The sequence below is a fragment of the Acomys russatus genome, chromosome 6 (genome assembly GCF_903995435.1).
Source record: "Acomys russatus chromosome 6, mAcoRus1.1, whole genome shotgun sequence".
NCBI lineage: Eukaryota > Metazoa > Chordata > Mammalia > Rodentia > Muridae > Acomys > Acomys russatus.
The window spans coordinates 29142567-29168482 of NC_067142.1; the positions used below are offsets into that span (position 1 = coordinate 29142567).

At 41.4% G+C, this 25916-nt stretch overlaps 1 protein-coding gene across 1 annotated transcript in view; it reads left to right on the forward strand.

The window, feature by feature from the left end:
- The window catches only part of Thsd7b (thrombospondin type 1 domain containing 7B), an 839983-nt gene that overhangs the window by 318737 nt on the left and 495330 nt on the right, over window positions 1-25916 (forward strand). The window contains exons 4-5 of the mRNA XM_051147323.1: window positions 8981-9229; window positions 22899-23068. Of these exons, the coding sequence (XP_051003280.1) occupies window positions 8981-9229; window positions 22899-23068 (419 nt within the window). The remainder of the gene's footprint in view (window positions 1-8980; window positions 9230-22898; window positions 23069-25916) is intronic.

Below are 25916 nucleotides of genomic sequence, written 5' to 3' on the forward strand. Positions count from 1 at the left end.
ACGATTAGAGTCTCTTATAAGGAGTGAGAGGGGCATTGTCCTGTCACTGAGAAAGAGATGAAAGACGGAAGAAAAAAGGAGAGAGAGAGAGAGAGAGAGAGAGAGAGAGAGAGAGAGAGAGAGAGAGAGAGAGAGAGACTTTGCCCACATTCTGTCTCCAGATGTGGAATACAAAGGTAATATAAAGATAAATAACTTTGCTCTCAGAATATCAAGTCTCTTCTTGGTAACTAGCTATCCTTCCTCTGAGTGCCACCAGGTCTCCCCATCTGGGGGACATGGTCAGAAAAGGGGCACCAGAGTTCGTGTGAGAGTCAGATCTCACTCTCCACTCAACGGTGGAGAGTATCATGTTCGTCGGCTAGGTCTTGGTAGGGGTTCAAAGCTTACTGCCTATATTCTCCTTGGCTGGTGCCTTAGTTTGAGGAGGACCCCAGGACCCAGATCTGCCTGTCATAAAGTTCTTCTTGTAGGTTTCCAGGAGGAGGTCTCCCTCGGTCACGGACATAGGGGAGGGGAGAAGGGGAGAAATGGGAGGGAGGGAAGAATGGGAGGAAACAGGGGAAGGGCTAACAATGGAGATGTAATATGAATAAATTAATAAAAAAAAGATTAAAAAAAAAGATAAATAACTTTTCCTTCTCAATGGTTTTTGAGAGGAGTTGATGTGGAGGGGGAGTTTCAGTTAAGTCACAACCATTATCACCCAAAAGTTGGACTAAAAAGGGGCCTCTTCTTGTTGATATAACCTTTGAATCTAATAAATCTGAGTTTATATAAGAAGAGGAGGTTTTAACGTTTTTAACTAGGAAAGAACATAAAAGCAAACTAAAAGGCAGCTATTTAATTTTAGCTTTGGCCAGAAAAGAAAATCACTTCTCTTCTGGAGGCTCAGTTCACTTCTCTGTGATAAAGCAGTGGCTTTTTAGCTTCTGTCTCTCTTCTGTTCCGACACCCTACCCCCCCCCCCCCGCCCCTTCTGAACCTACACGTCATTCTTAGTATCCTGTCTGAGAAATTTTGAGAAGATAAAATCTCTTATATCCTGAGACTTGCGCTACATTTTAAATCTCAGCTGGATAATGTTTTCTAGTGACAGGAAATGATCACGGCACTAAACACATCCCGGAGTCCTATAATACACACCGAGGACACTCCTCCTGGAGAATTTAATGCCTCAGTATATCCGTGTGCTTACATCTGTGTCTACAGAGCAATCTCTGTCTCATAGGAGCAACCGAACAGCACATAAAACAGAATTTCATACTGCTATTTCAGCTTTACGGTGTGATTCTCGGTTTATTATCTATTGGAAAATTTAAAATTGTATGTATCAAAATTAAGAGGAATTTTAACACTATGGTTAGTTTGCATTGATCATTAGGGAGTAAGAAGCTGTCTGTTCCACAAAGTGTGCCATTATTTCTAAATACTGACCTTACTTAGGTAAATAAGTTTTTAAAGTGAAAAATACATCCGGTTAATTCGACAAGAAAGGAGATTGTAGAGAACATTTACAAAGTCTCAGGGAAAAAAGACTTGCAGTAGTCCTAAACATTTTTATTGGTAAGTTAAAGTCACTTCATTTTGTGGAAATCATCTTCCAAACAGTACTTAGAATGTTCTGCTTATGCAAACGTCTTTATTTTCAAAATCCTCCAATGCAGTGGGTAGTAATGGTCATCTTAGATCACCGGTTCTCTACCTTCTTAAAGCTGCAACCCTTTAATACAGTTCCTCATGTTGTAGTGACCCCAACCATAACATTATTTTTGTTACGACTTCATAACCATGATTTTGTTGCTGGTAGGGATCATAATGTAAAATATCTATGCTTTCTGATGGTCTTTGGGGGGTCGCGTTTGACAGGTTGAGAACCCATGCTTTTAAAGCGGTGTTCTTAACTTCCAAGAAGCTGCATGGGCCTTGGTGCATACAGGCTTTCTTTTAAGTCGTATTCTTGTCATGTTTCTATTTTGTGTCCCTGTGTACAGGGTGGCAGGTATCAAAATTAGCAAAAGCAAGGCGTGAGTGGTCTCCCAGGTCTGTCTTCCTTTAATCCTAGCTCCTCAGTTCTGGCACAGTTCTCTATTCTAATTTTATTTCTTGGTATTGTTTTCATGATGTGATCTTTCAAATGTTCCCCCATGTTATAATCTGGTAGCTGTGGAATAGCTCTTTGCCCCGCTTTTATATAACAATCTGAGTAACCTGCTGCCCTGTGGATAACAGTGCTTCTTGAATGGAACAGCCATACTTCAGAATGGCCCACAGTGTCATCAGGAGTTTCCAAAAACAATCTCTTAGTTACAATGTTGTTTTTCTGGAGAAAAAAATGCTTTTTAACTATAAAATTACTTTGGCAGTATTAAATTCTATAAATTGATTCTTGTAATATAGAACAAAATGAAAAGACATGGAAATATGTTCTCAGTTAGCAACTTTCCTCATACATTTTTAATTACTCTAATCCATACCCTTTACCATGTGTGAAGTAGATTTAGATTCTAGGAATATATTGATTTATAGAGTAGGTCATTTTGTGGCTTGTACAAGGTGTTGAGTCATGTGTCTTTTTAGCTTTCTAGTTAAATATAGCAAGATGAGCACAACACCTTTTCTTCTATATTCTGGAGCCACACTAAAATCACATTAAATGGATAAGAAAATAAACTATCAAGGCAAAAATGGAGATTTTTTTTCCTTTACTTGGAGGGTATATGGAGCGATTCGATTTATACATACACTGCATTAACCATACATCTGTGTGTTTGTTACATCTTCACATCTTCCATGGCCCATGGGACAGTACTTCACTAAGATGTGACCAATGACCTGGGAAGGAATCATTTAAGCATATTTAAGCTAATGTCCCAAGTCACCCTGAGACCTATTCCTACTTGCTACTCTTGTGCTTTGAAGGTGAACTTGGAAGATGTCAACACATGTATTCCTGAGGCTGAAGGCCGAGGCTGGAAGAGCAGCCTCATCAGAATACAACAACCTCCAAAAACAAACCTCAATAAAGAGAGAGAACAGACTAGATAAATGAAGCCGAGATGAAGGGAGATGGTTATTTTGACAGGACATTGAGATGCGCGGCTTCTTGGTTGCTGTGGCATAGCCTGTTAGAGCCTAACACAGGACCCATGAAAGCACTCGGAATTTCAGGCACTAAGTAGCAGACAAAATGCTTCCAATGAATCTCTGTTCTGCCCTTATATACACTATGTGTTTTCCTTTTCAAAAAATTTGATTATAATTTACTCATCTCACATCCCGGTTGTTATCCCCTTGCTTGTATCTTCCTGTTCCCATCCCTCTCTCTTCTGCCCTATTCCCCACCCTACACCTAGTTCCTGACCTGGCCAATCAGCTAGATTGGAAGGCAAATGCACCAGAGACTAAAGATAGTTGAAAATCTTAAAATGAGGAAAGGAATTCTGTGTTCTTTGTGGAGTTTCTGGTGCAAATCACTTGCACTGTATCTGCATATATTTCTTATATTCCTTGGCTTGTGGCCTTGAATCGTCATGACCTCTGCTATCCTCAAATCCCACATGATCATGCACCTCCATCTCTTCTTATAGACTGGGATTACTCTCTGCTACTTGGAGTTTCTAAAGTCATTGCCCTAATGGGTCCCTTGCATCAAGTACATGTACAATGGCCCCTTAGGCATGTAAACTTGCAAGTTCATAGATTCTAAGAATTGGGGTATGGGAAGTTTTCTTCATCCTGCCACAGTACACTAGCCAGATGGGCCAGGTCAGGAAGTCTGTGTTATCCATAACTCCTGGGTAATCTGGAAAACACCAAAAAACTGGGAGCAGATAAGAAAGGAGAAATGCAAACACCTCTAATCCAAAAGTGGAAGTGTTTGCTGGAGAAAAACAAAACAAAACAAAACAAAAACAAACCCACAGCTCTCATCTCAAAGAGAAAAGGTGATCCTTACTCTAGAACCAAATGTGAGACCTCTGCTATCCTCAGCTTGGAAATAAGGTTATCCTGAGTACCCAGTTCTCATCGTAGAAGTGGCTTCATGAGATTTGAGTTGCAGAACAAAGACAGGACATCTTTGTTGTGGATTTCTGATCCATTTCATGGCACTCTGGCCTTTTGGATTGGCAGGAGATAGAGGTTTCCTAAGAACACATTGTGCAGTTCCAACATAGTCATGGGATGGGTTAGATGTAAGGACGGGACTCAGCTCTGCTCTGCAGTGGCCTAATCCCCAAAGAGTTCAATCATTTGGCTTTGTAGAATCTTTATCACAGGTTCAGCTGGCTTCATTTGCTCCTTCTCCTCTTCCTCCAAGCACTGGGGAAGTTCAGCTCACATTGTTACGTTCCAACTCTGCATGACACAGCAATGTCCATAAAGTACAGACATATATACAGAGGTCCGATGCTTCATTCTGTGGAAACAGGCAAAAAAAAATGGAAACGTGACCAAAATGCCTCCAACAGGGAATGACCACTACACAGAGCCTATATGTTAGAATAGTACTCAGAAATAAAATTTCACTGGACTATTTCTGTGTTATCACCATGGACAGACATGAAATCACAATGTTGATGAGGAAGCACTTCCAGAGCAGACCCTGTGGACACACAGAGGAAAGGGATGCAGGCTATCCTGATGAGACCTGATAGGCTGTGGTTAGATCATGGGGGATGATGGACCCCTCTGTCAGAGGTCTAAGGGAGGGTAATAGGACAGAAGAGGGAGAGAGGGTGGGAGCAGGAAGATACAAGTGAGGGAATAACAATCAAGATATAATATGAATAGATGATTAAAAAAGTTATAGCACTGAAAACATTTAAGCAAAAACTTAAGAATCTATGACACAATGACATGTTACTTATGAACACATAGATACTTAACCAAAGTATTAGACATGACCTGAAATAGTACAGTTCAGTGTGGAAATGACAGATATGTCTAAAGAAAAAACAAATGGAAGAGACTTGCAGTGGGCATGGGACATTTAGATGGACTTGTGGGTTTGTGTTTATTTCAGGGCATCTGGATGGACTATTAGTCTTTAGTGGAAGGTAGAGGACCTTTTTATCCCCATGTTTGAAATATTTAGTACTGTTTCAAAGCAGTCCTAAGTGCAGGGCTAATGACCTAAGGCACATCAACAGGGACTTTTATTTTATAACAGTTTCTGTTCATTTGTAAGCACAAACAAGGTCTTACGTTTCCAGCGGGGTAGAAGCTAGAGCCGTTTTAAAGTTTCGAAGATTCCCTTTACAGCTGAGTACTCATGAGGTAATTTCCAGATGACAGCATGATCTATAAATGTCAAGCAGGCACAATTATCACAGCGTCTCCAGTTTGAAAGACAAATCCGCAGCATACGCCTGTTTCATTAAAAAGGCACGCTGCCTTCCATGAAGGGATCGATTCCCATTTTGGTGTGGGCAGTAGTGTTCATTGTGTGCTGTTGTTTATAGGGTGATTCCAGTCGCACGAAAGGTCACCACAAATCTAGAGGTGGAGACTGGGCACATCATACTGTATTGTCCCTTGTCTTCTGCAGATGGTGAGACTCAGTAGAGAAGAGACTAAGCTGATGCAGAATTCAGGGCCCAGATATTGATGATACCTTACACAGTGCAGTCAAGAGTTCCTTATGTACAAAGGATTTCACAGGTCAAGTTAAGAAGGGGGCAGATATGGTACTTTAAAATATTATTGGTTATTATTTTTAATTTAATCTTCGTATGTGGGCTTTTAAAAGCACCATCTGAAAGAGACCAACCACGCATTCAAGGAGGTATATGCCCTATATTAAAATATAAAGGGGGCAGAAAGACGAGAAGTCCTTTACAAAATGCTCCAGGCTTCATGCAATCATGCAATTCCATCTTCCTCGACTCAGTGAGGCCAGGTAGCTGGTGAGCTGCTGGGATCCACCTGTTTCTACACCCCAGCACTGGGATGGCAAGCATTGGCCACCACCCCGGAATCCAACTAATGGATCTAACTTGAGCCCTTGCACTTCTTCTTCTGGTGTTTACTGACTGAGACACTTCCCCAGCCCACGAAAGTTTCTTTATGAAAGGACAGGGGAAGACATCTTGGAAAAGGAAAACCATTTTCTAAAACCAGAACCAACTGGAAAGAGTTAAATAGATTTCTGAATTGCTTTGCTTAGACTGTCATGGCAAATACCACACAGTTGGTTGATAAATAAGATGAACTGGTTTTCTCAAATTCTGGAAGCTGGGCAGCCAAGACCATGGCATTGTGGTATGGGTTCTTTCTCCCCAAAGCCTCCCTCTTGCATGTGCATGGCCTTTGCCTCTGTCTTCCCAGGTTCTCTCATCCCCATCCCTGTGTGTGTGTATGTGTGTGTGTGTGTGTGTGTGTGTGTGTGTGTGTGTGTGAGAGAGAGAGAGAGAGAGAGAGAGAGAGAGAGAGAGAGAGAGAGAGAGAGAGACAGAGAGAGACAGAGAGAGAGACAGAGAGAGAGAAAGGGGGCTGAGGGGGATCTGTTTACAAGAATGCCAGCCATATTGGATTTGGGCCCACCCTAATGTCTCATTTTAAGTTGGTTAACTCTTTCAAAGACTCATATAACACTGCATTCTGACATCTAGAGGTTAACACTTAGTACATAATTTTGCACTCAAATCCTATAAATATTTTGTAGATCAGCAGTGTTCTGTTCCAATGTGTCACACTGAAGGATGACATTACACACACCCATAACTGACTTTAACACAGATTGACAGTATGTTCTGTGATAGGTGGATAAGCAGTTCTTCCTCATGCATTTCATCCCAGATCCAGAGAAAATGGCACTGGATTAAAGAATTTGTCATATGTACTGCCATTTGCATTTTCTCAATGTTCTAAATGTTCATGGTCTAAATGTTCTAAATGGAATTTAACAAGTTAAACATTGGATCAAAGCTTTATATGATATCATCTAAGATTGTGACAGTTACCCTCAGCAGCTTAGCAAAGTGTATCAATATAGAAATCTTCCTATAAACTACTCACTAGGAATAAACAACCATGAGCATGTTTTCTTCTGCACACTGCATTGTCTGAGTAGTAGGTTGCTTATTTACGTATCTTTCCAAGTTAAAAATCTTAAACATTATGCCTATAGATGGAGGAATCATTCTGAAAACCGTTGTACAACCTAGTGTTCTGGTAGACTATGTGGCTTAACTTTGGGATGCAGTATTCAAACACTGATATGCATACATTTCTATGATAATTATTCTTTCCCTCTCAAAGTTTTGGGTTCCTTTGACTGAATTAAGGTGAGGGCTAATAACAAGCAGTTGAGAAAAATAAAGGACTGCTGGTTAGCTTGTGGAATATTATCTCCTTATCTGGGCCTGATTTTCCTACACTCAAAATTAGTCATTCTCAATTAATGCTCTATAGCCCATAACATGAAGTCTTTCCAGACCTACTTTTTTGAAAAGATTTCTTTTACTTCAAATTATATGTTTCTGTGGGAGTACATGCATGTGAGTGCAGGTGCCTATGGAGGCCATAAGAGGGCGTCAGATCTTCTGAAGCTGGAGTTACAGACTGTTGTAACTCCTGACACAGATGTTGGGAACTGAGCTCAGATTCAGGTTCCTAGAGGGGCTGCTGAGCCATCTCTCTTCACTCTCAGATCCTACTTCTTGTGTCTCCACTTTCTATTATTATTATTATTATTATTATTATTATTATTATTATTATTATTATTATTATTATTATTATTATCTCTCCACTTTCCTATTTGCCCTTTAATGCTTCAGCAAAACAGAATGGGTTTTAACTTTTGTTCAGGCTTGTGAGATTAGAGATTGACTGATTTATAGCATTGGCCAATTTTTATAGTGTAAATACCCCCATTCTGGTCATTTTAAAGTTACTGATGTAAAGTCAAGTGGCTTGAAAATTTAGCATTTGGGTCACACTTACCCCAGTTTTACATCCCAACAGGGTGGTAGTATCTCAATGCTTCAAGAGTTCAATTCCCCTTAATAAAGTGAGCTCCTCATGGGTCTGAGAAGCTCCCATTTGCCCTTTGAAATCTGAGCACTGACATCCTTCCCAGCTGGCTTATCTCTCTCTTGCTTGTGCTTCTCCTCGGTGGCATAAATGTCATGGTGTTGACTTCACCACTGTATATATTTGCTCTAATATATCTGCTTTCCAATTAGACTCTTGAGGACAAGAGTTTTTGCATGTGAAAAAATTGATGCTAAGAGCTAAATAGTGTTTAGAAACATAATCAATACCCTATTTTAAAAAGTATCTCAGTAGTTCTAAGAATAGATACTTTACTCTAAATCTTTCATTTACCTTCTTTTGACAGCGGACAAATTACATAGGCTCTATGAGCCCAAGTTCTTCTCTCTGCGAAGTGGATCTATTGAGAGATAATCTCACAACACTGCTGTGAGAGCACAGCCAAGACCCAGTCAGTGAGTGCTAATAGTTTACATCATGAGGGGCACACACAGGTGTTGCCCCAGAGTGAGGGGGCCTTACCTAGAACTCATATCCTCAAGGCATCCTCCTGCCTCAGCCTCCTGAATGATGGAGCCATAGGTATGCATCACTGTTTGCAATGGGATTATATCCTTAACATGTAATATATATTATTGTTTGTCCTGATGCCTGTGCCTTTAAAAAAAAAAAAAAGAATTAGTATTAAGACTTCAAATTAGTGCAAGAGAGATGTCTCAGCAGGCTAAAATATGGCTGCGAATTCTGACCCACTGGTTTGTAAGGAAGGAACCAACTCTACAAAGCTGTCCTCTGCCCTCCATTTGTGTGCCTTGATATGTGCACACACACACACACACACGCACGCACATATGCACGTGTGCATGCACGCACAACTCAAACTAACTTTTAAACATTTTTTTCTAATAGTAAGAATTTCATAACGCTGGTTGCATCTGTTTAATCTACGTTTTAATTTTCTTGTCCTCCATTATTCTTTCAGCCTTTGCATGCAGGATTCCTTCCCACTGACAGTCCAACCCTGTGTGATGCCGAAGGACTGTGAGACTTCGGAGTGGTCCCCGTGGAGCCCCTGCTCCAAGACCTGCCGATCCGGGAGTCTATCGCCTGGAGTTAGAAGCAGAAGCCGGAACGTGAAGCACGTTGCTATTGGAGGTGGCCAGGAATGTCCGGAACTTCTAGAGAAGGAGACCTGCATTGCTGAAGGGGAGCTTCTGCAGCCATGTCCCAGGTATTTCACTTCGGAATATTTTAACAGCTACAGCCTCCTCTTGTTTCTACTGTACCTTTCTCAGTATGGGATTCCTTTACTTGGCAGTGCAGTGCGGTGGTTTAAGAGCAGGGGTTTCCACTCAGGATCTCACCATTCAAGTTCTGTTTCTACATCACTGACGTCACAAGATTTCCAAAAATGCCTTAGTGCCATTTATTTCCTCTAGTGCATCACACAGAAGAAATGTGGCGTGACTCTTGTAACTAGCCCAAAGTCCTTCTTAACATGCTCTGTGTGCAAACGAGGCCATCAGTAGAGAGATGAAATAGTTCCCGCGTGTTGTATTGCTAATGACTTGCAGCACCCAAATTCTGATCCTCCTGTGGCCTCCTATCATTGGCAGTCTGTGCGACAATTTCTCTTCCAGAGCCCCCCCCGGGAGCCAGAGGATATTGGAAAGTGACTCACTATCCATTATTAGCTGTATTCTAACATCTTGATTTTCATTTGGCAGTGGCGGGGGCGGGCGCGGAGGAAGGGCACTGGCCATATTGCACTTAGTAAAGGCCTCCAGGGTATTTTTTTTTTTTTTTTAGGTTGTGGGTTTGCTGTGAACTCCAAGCTCATAATGACAGAAGTCCTCTGAGGCTGGTTGTCTACTGGGGAGTCTATTAAGGATGGAGAGCTGTCCTGAACTCTCTGTTAGATATATATCTATTTGCGGAAGATATTTTTTATAGCTTATTGTAACCTTAAAGACATGAGGATGAGATAGATTCCTGGCCCCAGAAAAATATTAAACGAGGCAAAAACAGTTTCTTGCATAAATCCATCATTTTGTGATGAACCCAACTTGCACTCTTATTTCCTGAGCCTGGATAGCTATAAAAACCTAGAGGAAAGCATGGGTCTCCTTGTGTTGGTGTTACATTTGACCTTCTTTAACTCTGAATAATGTATATATTGTGGAATTCAAAGATACATCTCTGCTGTAAGATTTCTAGCCCATTCTGTTCTTACTTTTTTGGTTGGTGTTGACTGAACATCATCTGTATGTTATCTATCCATCCATCTATCTATCTATTATGTATCTATAACCTATCTATTATGTATTTATCCATAACATATCATCTATATTTCTCTATATTTGCTTTACTAAAATGACTCATAGATTCTTTTTTGAATTATTATTTTTTAAAAATTATCTGTACATGTGCATCTGTGTCCAGATTTATGTACATGAGTGTCATTGCCCATGGAGGCCAGAAGAGGGCATTGGGTCCTCAGGAACTAGAATTGCAGGTGGCTGTGAGATATCTGGTGTAAGTTCTGGGAACTGGACTCTGGTCCTCTGTAAGAGCAGTACACGCTTAACCACTGAGCCATCCCTGCAGCTCCAGGCTGCTTAGATTTTCATTGACCCTCACTTCTGTAGCACAGTAGGATGCAGCTCATGGTCCTTTACCCATTAACTCTATCATATTGAATCCATCACATCTTTTTCATTTTACAGCCCTCTTTCAAAACTCTAATTTAGAGTAGTAAATAGTTGGCTTGCAGATGCTATAACTAGAATCTCTTTCTGTTTCAAGGCTAGATATACTTGCAACCAGATTTTATGTCTGTTGTTTACTTGCCCTGGCAGTTCAAAAGAGCATTGGTTCACACCTGTAATCCCAGCACTCAGAGAGGCAGAGGCAGGAGGATCTCTGTGAGTTGGAAGTCAGCCTGGTCTACAAAGCGAATTGAGGATGGCTAAGGCTACACTGAGAAACCACGTCTCAAAAAATGAAACAAAACAAACAAAACAAAACAAACAAACAAACAAACAAACAAACAAAAGCTCCATTATCTTCTCTGGCACTTCCCTCAATAGTGGGATTGTTAATTATATCATTTACATTATAAGACTGAAACACTGGAGACTGTGTGTATAAAATCCCAGGCCCAATGCTTACGACGTAAAGGCAATACAGAAAGGATGTCATTGCTCTTGCTGTTTTCAGGTATAATTTGGTCCTAGCATACATTAGAGAATCCTCTCTTTCCTTGTATGACATATCGTAGAAGTCACACGGAGAGTAAAATAATTTCTTCTGTATATTTTGGAAATCTCTTCTAGGGATGTGTAATTCAGATTTTTTTTCATTGTGTACAGGTAGGAATAGAATCTTAATTTATCATCATATACTATTGTGGGGCACTAATGTAACAGATATAAATGAACTCAATATGAAGGCTACATAGAAGAAGATTCCTATCCAGCCAGACTCTAAGCGTTATTCACTGTCATCATGGCGTCTCTCTCAGGCTCTGCCCATTACATCACTCCGGGGGTTATAATGTTTTTCCTGGTGACACACACCCAGTTGAGGTATGCATTCCAGGAGACACGTAAAATAAGTTAAGACCATGATAATTAGGCATCCAAAGTAAGGCCCTGTTACAATCAGTTGATATTTGATATCTGGAAACAGAGACTAGCAGATTATTCTGATGACAAGCTGGCCCTCTACTTCAGCTATTCGAACACACGACTGAGTTTGGCATTTATCTAAAAACATAAAAACAAACCTTTTCAAATGATGGATCTGCTGGAAATGAGCTTCTTGAAGGAATCACTGAAGCACCAAGCAGTGTTGCCTACAGAGAAGGATGTGTTACCTAATGTTTCTCCTTAGTTACAAGCAGGGCAGGAAAATGAATGAATAACAACAGAGCGCCAGCCACCCTTCTTATTTATCTGGGTTCTGGGCTGTGGCTTCTACCACAGGAAATACAGCGCACAGCACAAAAGGCCGAGGATCTGCTTTTGTTTCTCATTTGACACTGGTGATTAAAATTCATTGTGAGCAATGAAAATGAAAACAGAAATCTATTAAGGAACACACATAGCCATCTCCATCCCAGAATTCATGAGTGTCCACATACATCAGGCAATTTAATTCACGCCGTCTTCCCAAAGCTGGAAAATGCATGGTTCTGTGAGTCTTTGTGTTGTTTTGATTAAACCCTCACATTGTGATTCGGTTTTACCCTTCCTCTGTCTTTTTTGTGGAAAACATATTCGATCATTAAATAAATAAACACAGAGCTCCTGCTCTGTGCCCAGCACAGGGTTAAGTCTAGGGAGACTTCAGACAGCAAAACACACAGTCCTCCCTTTATGGAAACAGACTTCATTTACATGAAAAACCAAACAATAGAAATATATAAAATTTATTTTGGGTGCATGAGTTGTTAAAAAATATAATATTCTAATATTAGGTAAAGAGAGAAACTTCCAGAATGCTGTGATGGGCTCTGTCAGCACTCCTTACAGGATCAAGTAGTATTAGGTGAGAAATTTTATTGAAACAAGGTCTTTTGGGGTTGGGGATATTCTTTAAAGAAAGTGAATAACTAACCTCTTTGGAAGTTAGGGATAAATGCTCCAAGAAGGGCATGTGATGGAGAAGAGATTTAGTCTCTGCAAATTGGTCTTTTCCCCAGTGTGCCTCACCAAATGGGCTGCCCTGACTTGTCACAGCCGTGACCAGTGAGCGTCAGTCCTTAGGGCACCTGTGTGTGGAAAAAAGGCACAACTAAAAGGAGCCAGGTCTAAGGTGCTGCTGAGAATGAGAACGTGTTAGGAGCTGTTCAACTTAATTTGAAAGGAGATAATCTCTAGTGATCTTGTGCTTGTAAAGACAGTTTAGAACTAAAAGTTAGTACTGTACACACTTAACCTCATCTTGGGATGGGCTTCCGACACAGGCTCAAGGACCACAGCCCATGCAGCTCCCTTCTCCAACATCACATAATCTATAAGTAAACACATGCTCCTTCCCCCAGCTCCAGGGTAACATTAAACATACCAACTAAGGGTGACAAGCATGGGAGAGAGGCGAGTCTCCCTTTCGTGTGTGACCTTGAGTTATTTGGGATTCTTGTCACCTGTTAGGCATCATCTTCTGCCCTAAAACACTAGAAGATATGCAGTGCATAAAATGCCTACGACCTGTTTTTTGTTTGTTTGTTTGTTTGGTTTGGTTTGGATTTTTTTGCTTTTTGTTTTTTGTTTTTTGTTTTTTTTTTCACTGAGTCCCAGTTAACACTCAAAGTATTAGAGCCACACATCAATGCTTGCCACAATTATGCAAGATGAGGCAGCCTAGTGTACTGCAAAGTCTTAATAAAGCTGAGGACAGGGGCCTGTCATATGCTAAGTTCCTTGTGTCAAAAAAAAAAAAAAAAAAAAAAAAAAAACAAAAAACAACACTATGATAGACTGACATTCTGAAGAAGTTAGGAAGAGAAACCTATTCTAGTGGAGAACTTGTAATGATCACTCAAGAATGTAGATTTTAAAAAGTCACTTGTATAAATCGTTGTTAGAAATGACACGTCCTGCCAGCAACTTCTATCACCCGTGCATGGGAGACCAGTTTTCATAGGAAGATGGCTGTTCCTCCTCTTACATAATCATTTAAGGTTTGAAATTGAATAGCAGGCAGCAGCGTTAGATGGTGACAGTGACCAATGCAGAGTAAAATCTGTTCAGAAAATTTCAAGGCAGAAGCGGCATGGTTAATGGTACCATATAGACTATGCAACATTACCACAGAGAAAAGACAATTTATTAAATGTGGTTTCAATACTCTGGCCTGGCACAGAGTAGATGGGCTGTGTGAAACCACCCTGCCTTCCTCATTGCTGCTGGGTGTGAATTTATCCTTATTATGAATAGGCAGGAAGCCCTTAGCAAAACTGTCTGTCTGTGCAAGCTCCTGCCGAGAGCCATCTCCTGGCTCCTGCATCCCCTTTTGATTTGCTTGTTACCTGGCCCCAGAGATCAGCCTGAATGTCCCTAACATCTCACTGAAGCACTGAGCTCAATTTTATATTTTCTAGATAAAATTCTTTCTTCTTTGAGTAAACTCTGAGGACTAGAATTGTCAAAGTGACTGTTGGAACCTATCAGAATGTTAGGAAAAGTGTGTGGGGAAAAAAAACTGTCCTGGCTGGCTTTTTTTTTTTTTCCTTCTTTGCCAATTACAAAATAAGAAAGTACTTTGGGGGCAATTTCCCTTCAAAATCTGCTTCAGTCTCCCAGGAGGTTAATCAGGGGATGATTCAGAAAGGAGGAAAACAGAAAACATTGATGTACTTATCCTGCAAAGCTTGCATATGTTCTTCCAAACAAAATACTAACGATACATTGTCTATGAGTGCTTAGCAATGATGCTTTCACACATCACCCCATACATATATGGGTAGGGCCTTCCTTCTTCTTTCCTTCATTTCTTCCTTCCTTCCTCCCCCTCCCCCATTCCTTCCTTCCTTCATTCTTCCCTACCAAGAGCAAGGCACCTAGAAGGATGTTTAACTCATATTCAGTGCTTACTAAACACTGGGTGAATAAATGTGTGCTCAAGTGCCAGCAGAACAATGCTTTGCGTGTACACTTTGTTGTGTGCATATAATCATCATATAATGCGTGGGAAGCAATGAAAGGCATTTTTGTCAAAGGCATCTGAAATTAGACCAATAGAGATGACTAGGTAGTAACTACCACAGACATCGATGACCATAGAGGGCTTGTGCAGTCTCCAATGGTCTCTGCTGATAGCACGGCTGATTTTCTAGATTGAAAGGCTTCTGTTTTCATTGGCTGTAAGCACTACCTCAGGTAGGGCCAGGAGTGAGATCACAGTCTGGATTTGTTCACTACTTGGCTTCTAACACATATCACCAATCACACCTTTTAAATCTTCTCCCATTGATTTCTCTCAGTGCACCCAACACCCCACGCGTAATACAAGCTCGATGAGGATTGTCAGGTAGATGAATGGCTCCTTGAAGGAGGCATTGTTTCAGTTGTTTAAATTAAACCAGTTTCTGTAGCAATTGAGAAGTAAAGGAGCCATACCCTGGAACCCCAGAACACCAAGGAGACTCTGTTTTAGAAATGAAACGAATTTTCTAAGAATTCGAAATGATTTCCTTGGGACACTGGCACCTTCTTTATTGGATCTATCTATTACTGGTAGATGTGGTTTCATGAGTCCTCCTGGACAGATCTGATCCCCAGTTAGTGTGATGGAGTTAACGCACTGTTAAGTGCTGTGCATAGCGATAGAAGTCTATTAATAATACATATGTGGAGTTTGGCTAGCAAAGCCATCTGCTGCGGAGCATAGAGCCTTGCACTTCAGAGTAGCTTTCCATAATCAATAGCCCACTCTATCCAATAAAAAATTACTAGAGCATAAAATGTATAAAGGCTTGACCAGTTCCCTTATGTTGATGGTCTGTTCAGGGAAAAAAAAAAAAAAGATGAGTTAATTCTTTTCCAAGTGCATTTACAACTTTCAAAGGACAACAGACATTATCATAAATTAGTCACACTGCAGAGCACTGATTTTTAATACACGCACACATTTAATTTGAATACCTTTCACAGGGGTTTCACTTCCAGGAATGTTTGCAAATCTATATGTGTTCAATCAAAACATGACCGTTAAACTAATGCAATTATCCTATCAATCTGTCATCATTAAATCACTTAAGAGTCTATCCCATGTTCTTGGTATCACATCTCAGCCATTCGATGAGGGAGAGAGGAAGCCCACACTCCAGGCAGCCCTGAGCCTTACGAGAGCGTCAAAACTCAGCTGTGGCAGGGCAGAGGCTGCATTGGAGCTGGCGTCGTGAGGCTGTCAGAATCACTTCATGACACACTGGGGTGATGGGAAGCTTTAAAGAATTGCTGGCAAATGCTTCTTCTTTTCTCATTTAGTAAGTTGTACTTATTACCCAAAGAATGAGAAATTTTTAAACTTCCCTTTTCTTTATCTCTCAACATAGGCGATAGGATTAGTTGCAGAATCCCTGACTTGGACATCAGTCAGGAGGCCAAGAAGTGGGAGTTACTTAATTCCAGGACTTCAAGTCGCCCCTGTCCTAGCTTAGACTTTTTTTCTATCTCTTGCATTTTGTATGAGAAATGTATATCCAGAGTTAGAAGGTTGCTCTTTGAGTTAGTGCTAGTGTCTAATAGTTAATATTTTTATTCTTTGAAATTTACACAATGCATATTGATAATAGCTATGTATCCCTTCTCCCTTTAACCCCATCCCCTGTATCCTCATCCCTCCTCCTTCCCAGCCTCATATTCTCTTTTCAGTTTTCTTTTGGGATGCATTATTTCTTTGTAACTATGTATATGTGTGTATTTGTGTGTGTGTGTGTGTGTGTTTGTGCCTGTGCACATGAGTGCAGGTGCTTGTGGAGGCCAGAAGAGCATGTTCAACATGGAGCTGTAGCTACAGGTGTTTGTGAGCTGCCTGACTTGGGTGCTAGGAACTGAACTTGGGTCTTTTGCAAAAGCACCAGTGCTGTTAACCACTGACTTGGCTCCTTAGCCACATACTCTTGTTGAGTTTGTTGTTGTTGTTGTTATCGGTACACTGATATTTAGACTGCATGTAGTATCTGAGAATGATAGAGTCTCATCTGCATTTATATCTAGTGCAGGTGTACTGATTGACCACCAGTGGGAAACAGGCTTTAGGCATGGGCTTATGGGTTCAGAAATTAGGTTCTAGGATGTAAACAGAAAGGAAAAGAGCTGAATGGCTCAGTTACAGTGCATGGTCCTGTCTCCCTGGCATCTGGAACTTTAACATCTTTCTGGAGCTTTATCTTCTGAGCATTCGGCACCAAGGGCTTTTACTTTTTATACGTGGACAAGGAAAAAATGCAACAATCACCCGTCACCCTTCCTTTTCTCTTCCGCCCTGTGCTTAATCTATAGAAAGGTGTTTTTGTGCAATGGCTTCTCTCCAGACACATCAGGGCTGCTGCAGTTTACAAAGATTTCTCCCTCACTTCTTCATTACCCTCCTGGGTGATCCTTTTAATACTTAAACTGCTACATCTTGTTGCCATCCCCTCAATTTTCATTATTTCCTATTGCCTTTGGGAGATCATCACCTTCTAACAGCCTGCAAGGTTCTCTGTGTAGCTTGGCTTTGAGTCTCTGCCCTTAGAGCATCCCTCCCGCCATACTGTCCTCTGGACATTTTTTAGGGGCCAAACATTCTCCCAGCTTGACTTTTGAACATGCTCACTGGCATGCTAGAACACTGGTGTCTACTTGGTCCTCTGCTCTCTGACTCTTTTCTCTCAGGACTCAGGACATTATCGTCCTTGGGCATGTGTAGAGATTTTAGAATGACTAGAGGTATGTTCACTCACTGACACCAGGGACCCCAGAGTTGTTTACACATGAGTGGGTGGTTGACTTACAGAAGAAGAACTGACAAGGGAGCAGTATGAGGGATTTGATGTTAAGGCTTTCTTGACAAAGCCACTCACTCCCCTTTTAGGAAACTTGCCTTTGGCAACTGTTAGTGACAATTTGAGTTTTCAGTTAGAGAGTCTTTTGCTTGGTATTCTTGTGACTATCTTTCCTCTATCCAAAGTGCTGAAATGTAACCCTGCGACTCTATAGTAGTGTAATTACAAAACAACTAGTTGGTAGCTGTTCTAGAGCCATGATTGTGTGTGACTAGCAGATAGACTATCTTGTTATTGAGAACTGTTATTGGACAGCCATCACTGACAGTATCACAGGGACCAATGGATGGTATTTGTATTCTAGCCCAGGATACAATTCCTCCAATCAGCACCAGCACTTCCTGGTTCTTGAAAATAACCAGGACAGAAGATCGGCTCTTGTTTACTGAACTTGGTTCCACTTGGACCAGAGTGACCTCTGTGGCCTTCTTGCTCACTGTTACTACAGAGTCAAATAAACTTTGCTTTGAGTTCCACTCTACCACTTACTTATGTCTTATTGGGGAGGTTATTTTCCATGCCCATTCTCTCATATATAATAATAAATACTATTTTTATCATAGGATTATTGAGAGTATAAGTTGAAGTACTGTACCTTCACTCATTAATGCAAGCCTGCCATAGAATAAGCAGCGGGAAGTGTTAGCTGTTATTTTTCACTATTTAAAGTATTTATGCTGACACTATGACAGCCCAAATAAATTAATGCCAAGTTTATTCTCTTCACCCAGCTGGTCAGGAAAAAGCATATTGATCTATAGACCTGCCAGAGTAGGGGGCATGGAAATTCACTCATTTCTTTCCTTTGGTGTTCCTCTACTGCACTGGAGGCTTTTCCACAGCCACTTTCAGAGCGTTGCTTCCCCAGAGGACATAAGCCTGTGGTTTCTAAGATTCCATAGTCCCCTCCTGAGCAGGAGGGCAAAATTGAGGTGTGTTGAAAAGCACTAAAGGTGGAGACAGGGGTCTGCAAAGCCCAGTCTTTGACACAAACTCAGCCATTAAAGAGAATGTCACAGGCTAGAGAGCCAGCCTTTGCCAAGGCCTATCGCCACAAGCACTTCTGAAGAAACGAGTATCGTTTAGCTGAGTGCACTCCTTTGATTTCTTATTCTGTCAGATCCTAGAGACACCCTCTCTCATGTTGGTGAGGTTCAGGCCGCTCAGTTTTCATGGCTGATGGCTGATTTGTGACTAAACATAGCTGAGGCTTTTGGAACTCTTAAAGTGAAAAGCGATGAGCACAGAGTGTGAGATGACTCACATTTAAACAGGAGCATAGGTCCTTACTAGGCTGCCTTTTTCTTGCCTCTTGCTGAGGTGGTATTTTCTCAGGGGTGGGAAACAACAGTGATAGTGATAAAGGCCCCGTTTTTTCTTCAGAGATTTTTGTCACTTGCCAGTGAGTGGAAGTTGAGCCTTTCTAGTTAATGAGCTACCAACAGAGATTTTGTTTCTTTATGTAAAACCATAGTCATTCAGCTTTCCTTTTCATTTTTCTTCCTAATGACTTCCAAATTCTATCCATTGCTAATTATTACAGGGTTGTGAAAATTTAATTGAAAAGTCAGTTTTTTACAAGATAACTCATTCCCGGTTTGACTTGCAATGGTGCTAAACTGTTTCTGTGCTCCTTTCAACACTTTGTTTCCTAAAATGTGAATGCGGCATTAAAAAAAAATACTTAATTAAGACTTTTTTATTTTAAAAACATTTACAATTTTTCTATGATAATTTTAAATGTGTATACAATGTATCTTGGTCACATCCACCTTCCCTTCCCTTTCCAGCTCCAACACAGCTTCCTCCATCTTCTGTCTTTCTTTTTGTTTTGTTTTTCAAATAAAAGTAGCTGACGTCCAAATAGTGCTGCACATGCATGTGCAAACAACCACTTGGGAATGACACTGTAGCAGTGGCCACAGCCCTGATGAAAGATGACACTGCTTCTCTCAGTAGCCATCAGCCACCAATGACCCTCAGCTTGGAGTGGAGCCTTGGGAGCCACTGCCTCATCTACACTGGAATTTTAACTAGGCTTGATTTTGTGTGGGTCTGGTGTCAGTAACCACAGTGACTTTGCGCAATGTGTGCAACAGAAATGTCATGTCCCGAGGAACGTGTTCTTCGCCAGCCTCTCGCTCTAGCATTCTCTCTGCCTTTTGTTCTTCAGTTGTTCTTGAACTTCAAGGTTAAAGTGGTTGATGTAGATGTCCCAGCTGTGGCTGAACATTCACAGTCTATTATTATCATTACTTTGACTAGACTTTGCATTAACCACTGTCCATTTTAAAATGAGCTTCTCTTACCACAATTGCCCTAGAGGGCACATCTTGTCTGGCAGGACCATGTTGGAGCATAGAGGGAACAGTGCTAGGTTAGACCTCATATATAACTATTGATGAGACCTATGAAACCCGTGTGTGTGTGTGTGTGTGTGTGTGTGTGTGTGTGTGTGTGTGTGTGTAGTGAGGCAGCAATGGGCAGATATAAGGAGACAGAGAAAATAGGGATATAGCTCAGTTGGTAAACTGCTCGCTTATCACATGTGAATCCCTGACTTCCACCCCTAGCACTGCATAAACCAGGTGTGACATTATATACCTATATTGGAGTGCTCCAGAGGCTGAGATAGGAGGATCAGAAGTTCTAAGTTATCCTTGGTGACATAAAAAGGATGAGTTCAAAGCAAGGTGGAATACATTTGTCTCTGTCTCAAGTTAAAAAAAAAAAAAAGGACACACACACACACATACACGCACACATGCACACATGAAGTAGGGATGAAGTGGAGTAAAGAATAGAAAGAGTTCTAAGATCTAACCAATGGACAGGACATTCTCCACAGCTGAGTGGAGAGTGGGGACTGACTTCCACACGAACTCTGGTGCCCCATATTTGACCACGTCCCCTTGATGGGGAGGCCCAGTGACACTCAGAGGAAGGATAGCAGGCTACCAAGAAGAAACTTGATACCCTATGAGCATATATAGGGGGAGGAGGTCCCCCTCAGTCACAGACATAGGGGAGGGCAGTAGGGGGAAAGCAGGAGGGAAGGAGGAATGGGAAGATACAAGGGATGGGATAACATTTGAGATGTAAGATGAATAAATTAATAAAATATTTTTAAAAAGAATAGAAAGAATATTCCCTTTCATTATATGACAGGTTCAATGTTTTCTGTGATTGTCTGCATCTTATAAATGGGGAGGTAGAAGTAGAGATCAGGTTGATCCGGCTGAAGGACTACTAAGTAGCAAGGCGCCTACTCAGATGAGGTTGGCGCGAGTCTTAAGTAGGCTGTGGTCTATACCACAGTGCACACTATGCCTCTTGTCTGTCTGCCTTACTGGCTTGAAGTCAACTGCTGTAGTAGCTTATTATTAGACAGAGAGACTGAGTGGAGAAAGAAGACCACCGGAAAGAGAAGAGTTGGGTACCCATTCAGTCCTACGGTCAGTCACCAACCACATTGTACTTTGTCCTAGAACAGAGCTACCCATGTCCCACAGCTCATGAGCCAAGCCCTTCACATATGCGACCAGACAGAATGGGGTCAGAAGCTGGGGATGGGTTGTTTGACAGCCATTCCTTTGGAGAAGTGCTGCTTCATGATCTTGGGAGACCTGACCTTTTCTCAATCTATTTGCTGCCCAGGGAATTAGAAGAATGTTGTTTGTGTTCACCTGTAAAGAGGAAGATGATGGTCTTGGGTCTCCAAATTCCTTCTTTGGCACAAATCCCTACCCAAGTGTGTGCATAGTGCATATGGTTGTTCATAGAATATGTATCCTATGTGTGTAGAGTATGCATGTGTGTCCGTGTACATGCATGTGGAGGCTAGAGGTTGGTGGCAGTGTTTTCTGTAATTCCTCTCCACCTTGTTCTTGGCACAAGATCCTTCACTAATTCTGAAGCTAAATAATGCATCTAGACTGGCTGGCTGGAAAGTGTCAGGAACCCTCATTTCCCGACCCCACCTAGGCTTCTTACACGTGAGCTGGACATCTGAACTCAGGTCCTCACACTCGTACAGCTGAACCTTCTCCCCGGTAGTCCCTTGTCCATAGATGTTTAAGCCCGGGGAAGTCATGTGGAGGTGAAGTAATAAGGGTGATGGAGGGAAACCGAGGTACAGCAAGCCTGGCTAGACCATCTGCACTTCCCCCTCGGCAACGAGCTCCTCACAGACCAACGATTCAAGGCTTCTATACTTTGTACAATGATCACATTCACTTCAAAGAGGCTGATCACCATCAAGAATTTTAGATATTTTCATATTTGCTATTTGATTTTCAATTTCACTCTCATTTGTGGAAAAACCATGGTTTTAGTGACATGTGTTAATGATTATATTTTACCTTTATTATAAGCAATCACAGACCTGAGAACTCTTTCCTAACATCTTAGAATATGCTTAGGTTTTCTTTGTTGTTCCAGAAGGTAACGAGTCTGTGGGTATGTATGAGAATACAGCGGGTTATATTAATAATCTGGTCTTAATGAACTCTACAACAACCCACAAAGGGGGTATTATGCCTGAAGATGTTAACCTGGGTATTATCACTGAAGTTTCCTTTTCTGTAAATTGTATATAAAACCTCATGTAAATCAATACCTTAGTTTTATCTGCTTTAAAACGTTTCTTAAACAATCAGTAATAAGCCAGGGAGACCCATTTCTAAGTCAGTTTAAATAACCACGCTGCTTGTGTTGAAAAATATTTGTTGACTGAAACATAGTGACATATACAGTGCTAACACATTTTAATAAACATGTAACACACATTTTAATGAATTCATCTTAATTGCTTTATCCCAATGTCAAGGTGTTAAGTGGGAAGAAAATGATTCCTACAACATGATTGAGATGCTAGAGTCCATTTCGGCATATTTGAGAAGAAGATATCTGCAGGAATACACAGTCCTCTGCTAATTGGAAAAGAAAGCTAACTTGTGTGCCGATATCTGGAAGTCTGTCTACTGACCGGCAATTTCAGCTGCCATTTACTGGCTTCATTGTGATTCCAGACCTTTCCTCTAATTCTTCTCTCTCTTCTACTTCATGCTGAGACACACCAAGATGCACCACCACTTGCCTATTTTCCTTCCTTCAGTCTGGTCACCTTGTGCCGTCTGTTGCCACAATGCACAACTGTTCTTTTTTTTTTTTTTTTTTTCCCCTGTGGGAAATAACAGGGTTTTAGTATTGCTAGGCCAGGACACTTCTTTCTCCACAGTGAGAACGAGCTTTTCATACACGTGTGATGTCGTTGCCTGTTGTCTTCAGAGCTGTATACTTTCCTCATTGCCTCTTCTTCTTTTAAACCAATAAAACTGAACAGGTACTCCTGGAGAGCATCTGAGTGGAAGGAATGCCAAGTCTCTCTTCTTCTGGAGCAACAGGACCCACTTTGGCACGAGACAGGACCAATCTGCGGTGGTGGGATCCAGACGCGGGAGGTGTACTGTGCCCAGAGCCTACCAGCAACCATCACATCAAGGGCCAAGGAAGGTAGGCAGCCAGCTCCTGGCAGAGGGGGATGCTGGCCGGAAGGAACACCCACCGCTGTACCATTCCTAGTAATTTTCTTAACTTGGAAGTCATTATTTCTTTATTCTTTGAATTTTTTAATGTATTTTGTTTCTATCATATCCTGCCACTCACACCTACCTTAACTTCCCATAGCACCCTCCACTCCATCCCTCTCCCAACTTCATGTCCTGATTTTTTTGGATAATAATTTCCTAAGTTCAAGTTCCCTAAGTCCCTAAGTGCTTTCTATAGGCACATAGCTATGAAACCAACCACAGGGGTATGGGCAGCCTACTGGTGGCCAGTCAAAGGAGAGTGATTTTCATTTTTGCCTCACTCAGCAAACACCAAATGCCGAGAGCCCCTGGAAATGGATGGGGTCTCAGTGGTCCCTCCCCTACTTGATCTTGAGTAGGTCCTGTGCCAGTAACCATCGTTGCTCTTGATGTGTGGAACAGTCCTGATGTACTCAGAAGTCTGCATTTTACAGCTCTCCTCCTCATCTTTCAGCTCCCGGATACTTTCTGTCCACTCTTCGGTTATATTCTCTGGAGACTTGGATAGATGATTCTGTCTCCATAGTTAAGCATTCACAGTTACCTACACTTGGCACTTTAACTAGCTATAAGTCTCTGCATCAATTCTTACCTGATGCATTCCAAAGCTTCTATGACCGACGTTGATAGTGACACAGATCCATGGGTGTAAAGATAAATATTTATAAGGCAGTTTGAAAACATGACTAGTTAGCAAAATAACAGCAGTAGCTTCCTCCCAAAGCTTGTAGTCTCTCCGCTCATGAGCTTTTGACCAGATTTACAATGCCAGGTATAAAATGCCTCCAGTGGAACAGTCAATCAGAAAGTCATTGGTTATCATCATGGTGGTAACAATGGTAACCATCATGGTGTTACTGCACAAATTGGCACATCTTGCTAGGAAGGTCGATTTCATAGAATGTAGGATCTAGCACTAAGTGAGAATATTGATACTGTTTCTCCTCCAGCAGCCTGCATAATGCCTTCTGATACTATGAAAGCTTGCTAGCAGGGAGAGAGTTTCCTGGTCAGTCTAGCTTAGCTTCTCTATTTTCTGTATCTAAAACAACTGGTGTCTTCAGCAGTTGGGTATTACCATCAATTGACGCTTGGCAAGCAAGAGCCATGACAATAGCTTCTATTGTTTTGGGAGCTTCTGGAACGACTCATAGGGAGGTAGACTGTGAATAGATTTTCACTTAGTAACTGTATCTTCTAGGAGCAGCAGCATTCACCCCACTATGGAGAGGACTTGTGTTCAACTTCCTTTACACACACACACACACACACACACACACACACACACACACACACACACACATCTGTGTGATTCCCATAAGACTTCTTCATATAGCCTTAGTTTTAGTACTTCCCTCTACCTCCTTATCTTTCCGGTTTTATTAAATTGTGTGTGTGTGTGTGTGCAAGTCTACAGATACATCTCTTTCAAATATTAATAACCCACAATTTTATGGGTAAAATTTAATTTACCTGAAGGAAAGGGTGTGGGAATCCGAGAAGAGAAGGGAAAGGTAAGATCTTTCTTTAACTGCAGCTCTCTGTTAGAGGGTGCATTGTCTACCATGGGCAAGTTGGCGCCGTGTGGGGTGATGATAACATATAGGAGGAAACTTCTGTGACTAACGCAAATGTATTGGCTGGACAAACAAGACTGGAGGACAATGCTTCCATTGAGAAGAACTCACCCATGGCTTCTACCAGCTGCCTGGAGACTCGAGGCTGAATGTGACACTGTGGAATTCCTGGAGCTTCCCAAGTATAAGGACTGCCACTTTTGGGGACTTGCTTTGGGAAGATGGGATTCAAACTTTCTTATCATAGCATCATATGACTTTTATTATGTAAAGCTTTTCCTGCTGGATACATTGTTGTGACAAATCCCAGAGTTCTAGAAGCATCTATGTCTCTGATCTTAAAGGATCACCTTTTAGGACAGTGCTGCCTAAAAACAGTAATTTTTTTCTGCTCTAATTACAATTATGAAAATTGACAACTTACATATTTTGTATTTCAGTAGAAAACAAAACTTTCTTAACTCTCCTGATCTTGGAAAACACAACCTTTAGGTTGAAAGCTCCAGGGTATTCTTCCCGATGTTGGGGGTGTTCTGTCTCACTACCTCTCTTTTTCCTTTCACTCATGACTACTGTTCAAGGAGCTTCAAAGACAAACCCTTGAATAAAAATATGACCTGCCTTTTTTTTTTTTTTTTTTTTTGCTTTGACTTTGTGTCCTCTATTGAAATTTCCTCTTCCTAAATAGTTTCTCTTGTAAAACATAATGATCTTTTAAAAATAAATCTCCCATTCCCAAAGTTTCTTCAACCACATTTCCAGCTTTGCTATTGGAAACTTGCAGAGTGGGCAGCATCCTGGAGAGTTTTTATTGCCAGCTTGGCACAGCCTTGAATCTCCTGGGAAGAGGTTATGAACTTCAGTTGATGAATGGCCTTGATCAGGTTAACCTGTGGGGACAGCTGTGAGGGTGTGCCTTGATGGATGAGTGATGTGCAGGGGTCAGCCAGCTGTCTCAGCACTAAGGCAGGTGGTTGTGGGCCACAGAGCAGCAGCCTCACTGCTTTTTGCTTCAGTTCCTGCTTGAGTTCCTGCCCTGACTTTCTTCCCTCATCGCTGAAATGTGACCTGGAAATGAAAGCCCACCAAACACTTTCCATGTTGCTTTTGTTCAGAGTGTGTTTTATCACAGCGACTGACAGCAAACTAGATTAGGCAGGAAGATCACTATTAGGAAAACCTTATGAAAAGGGT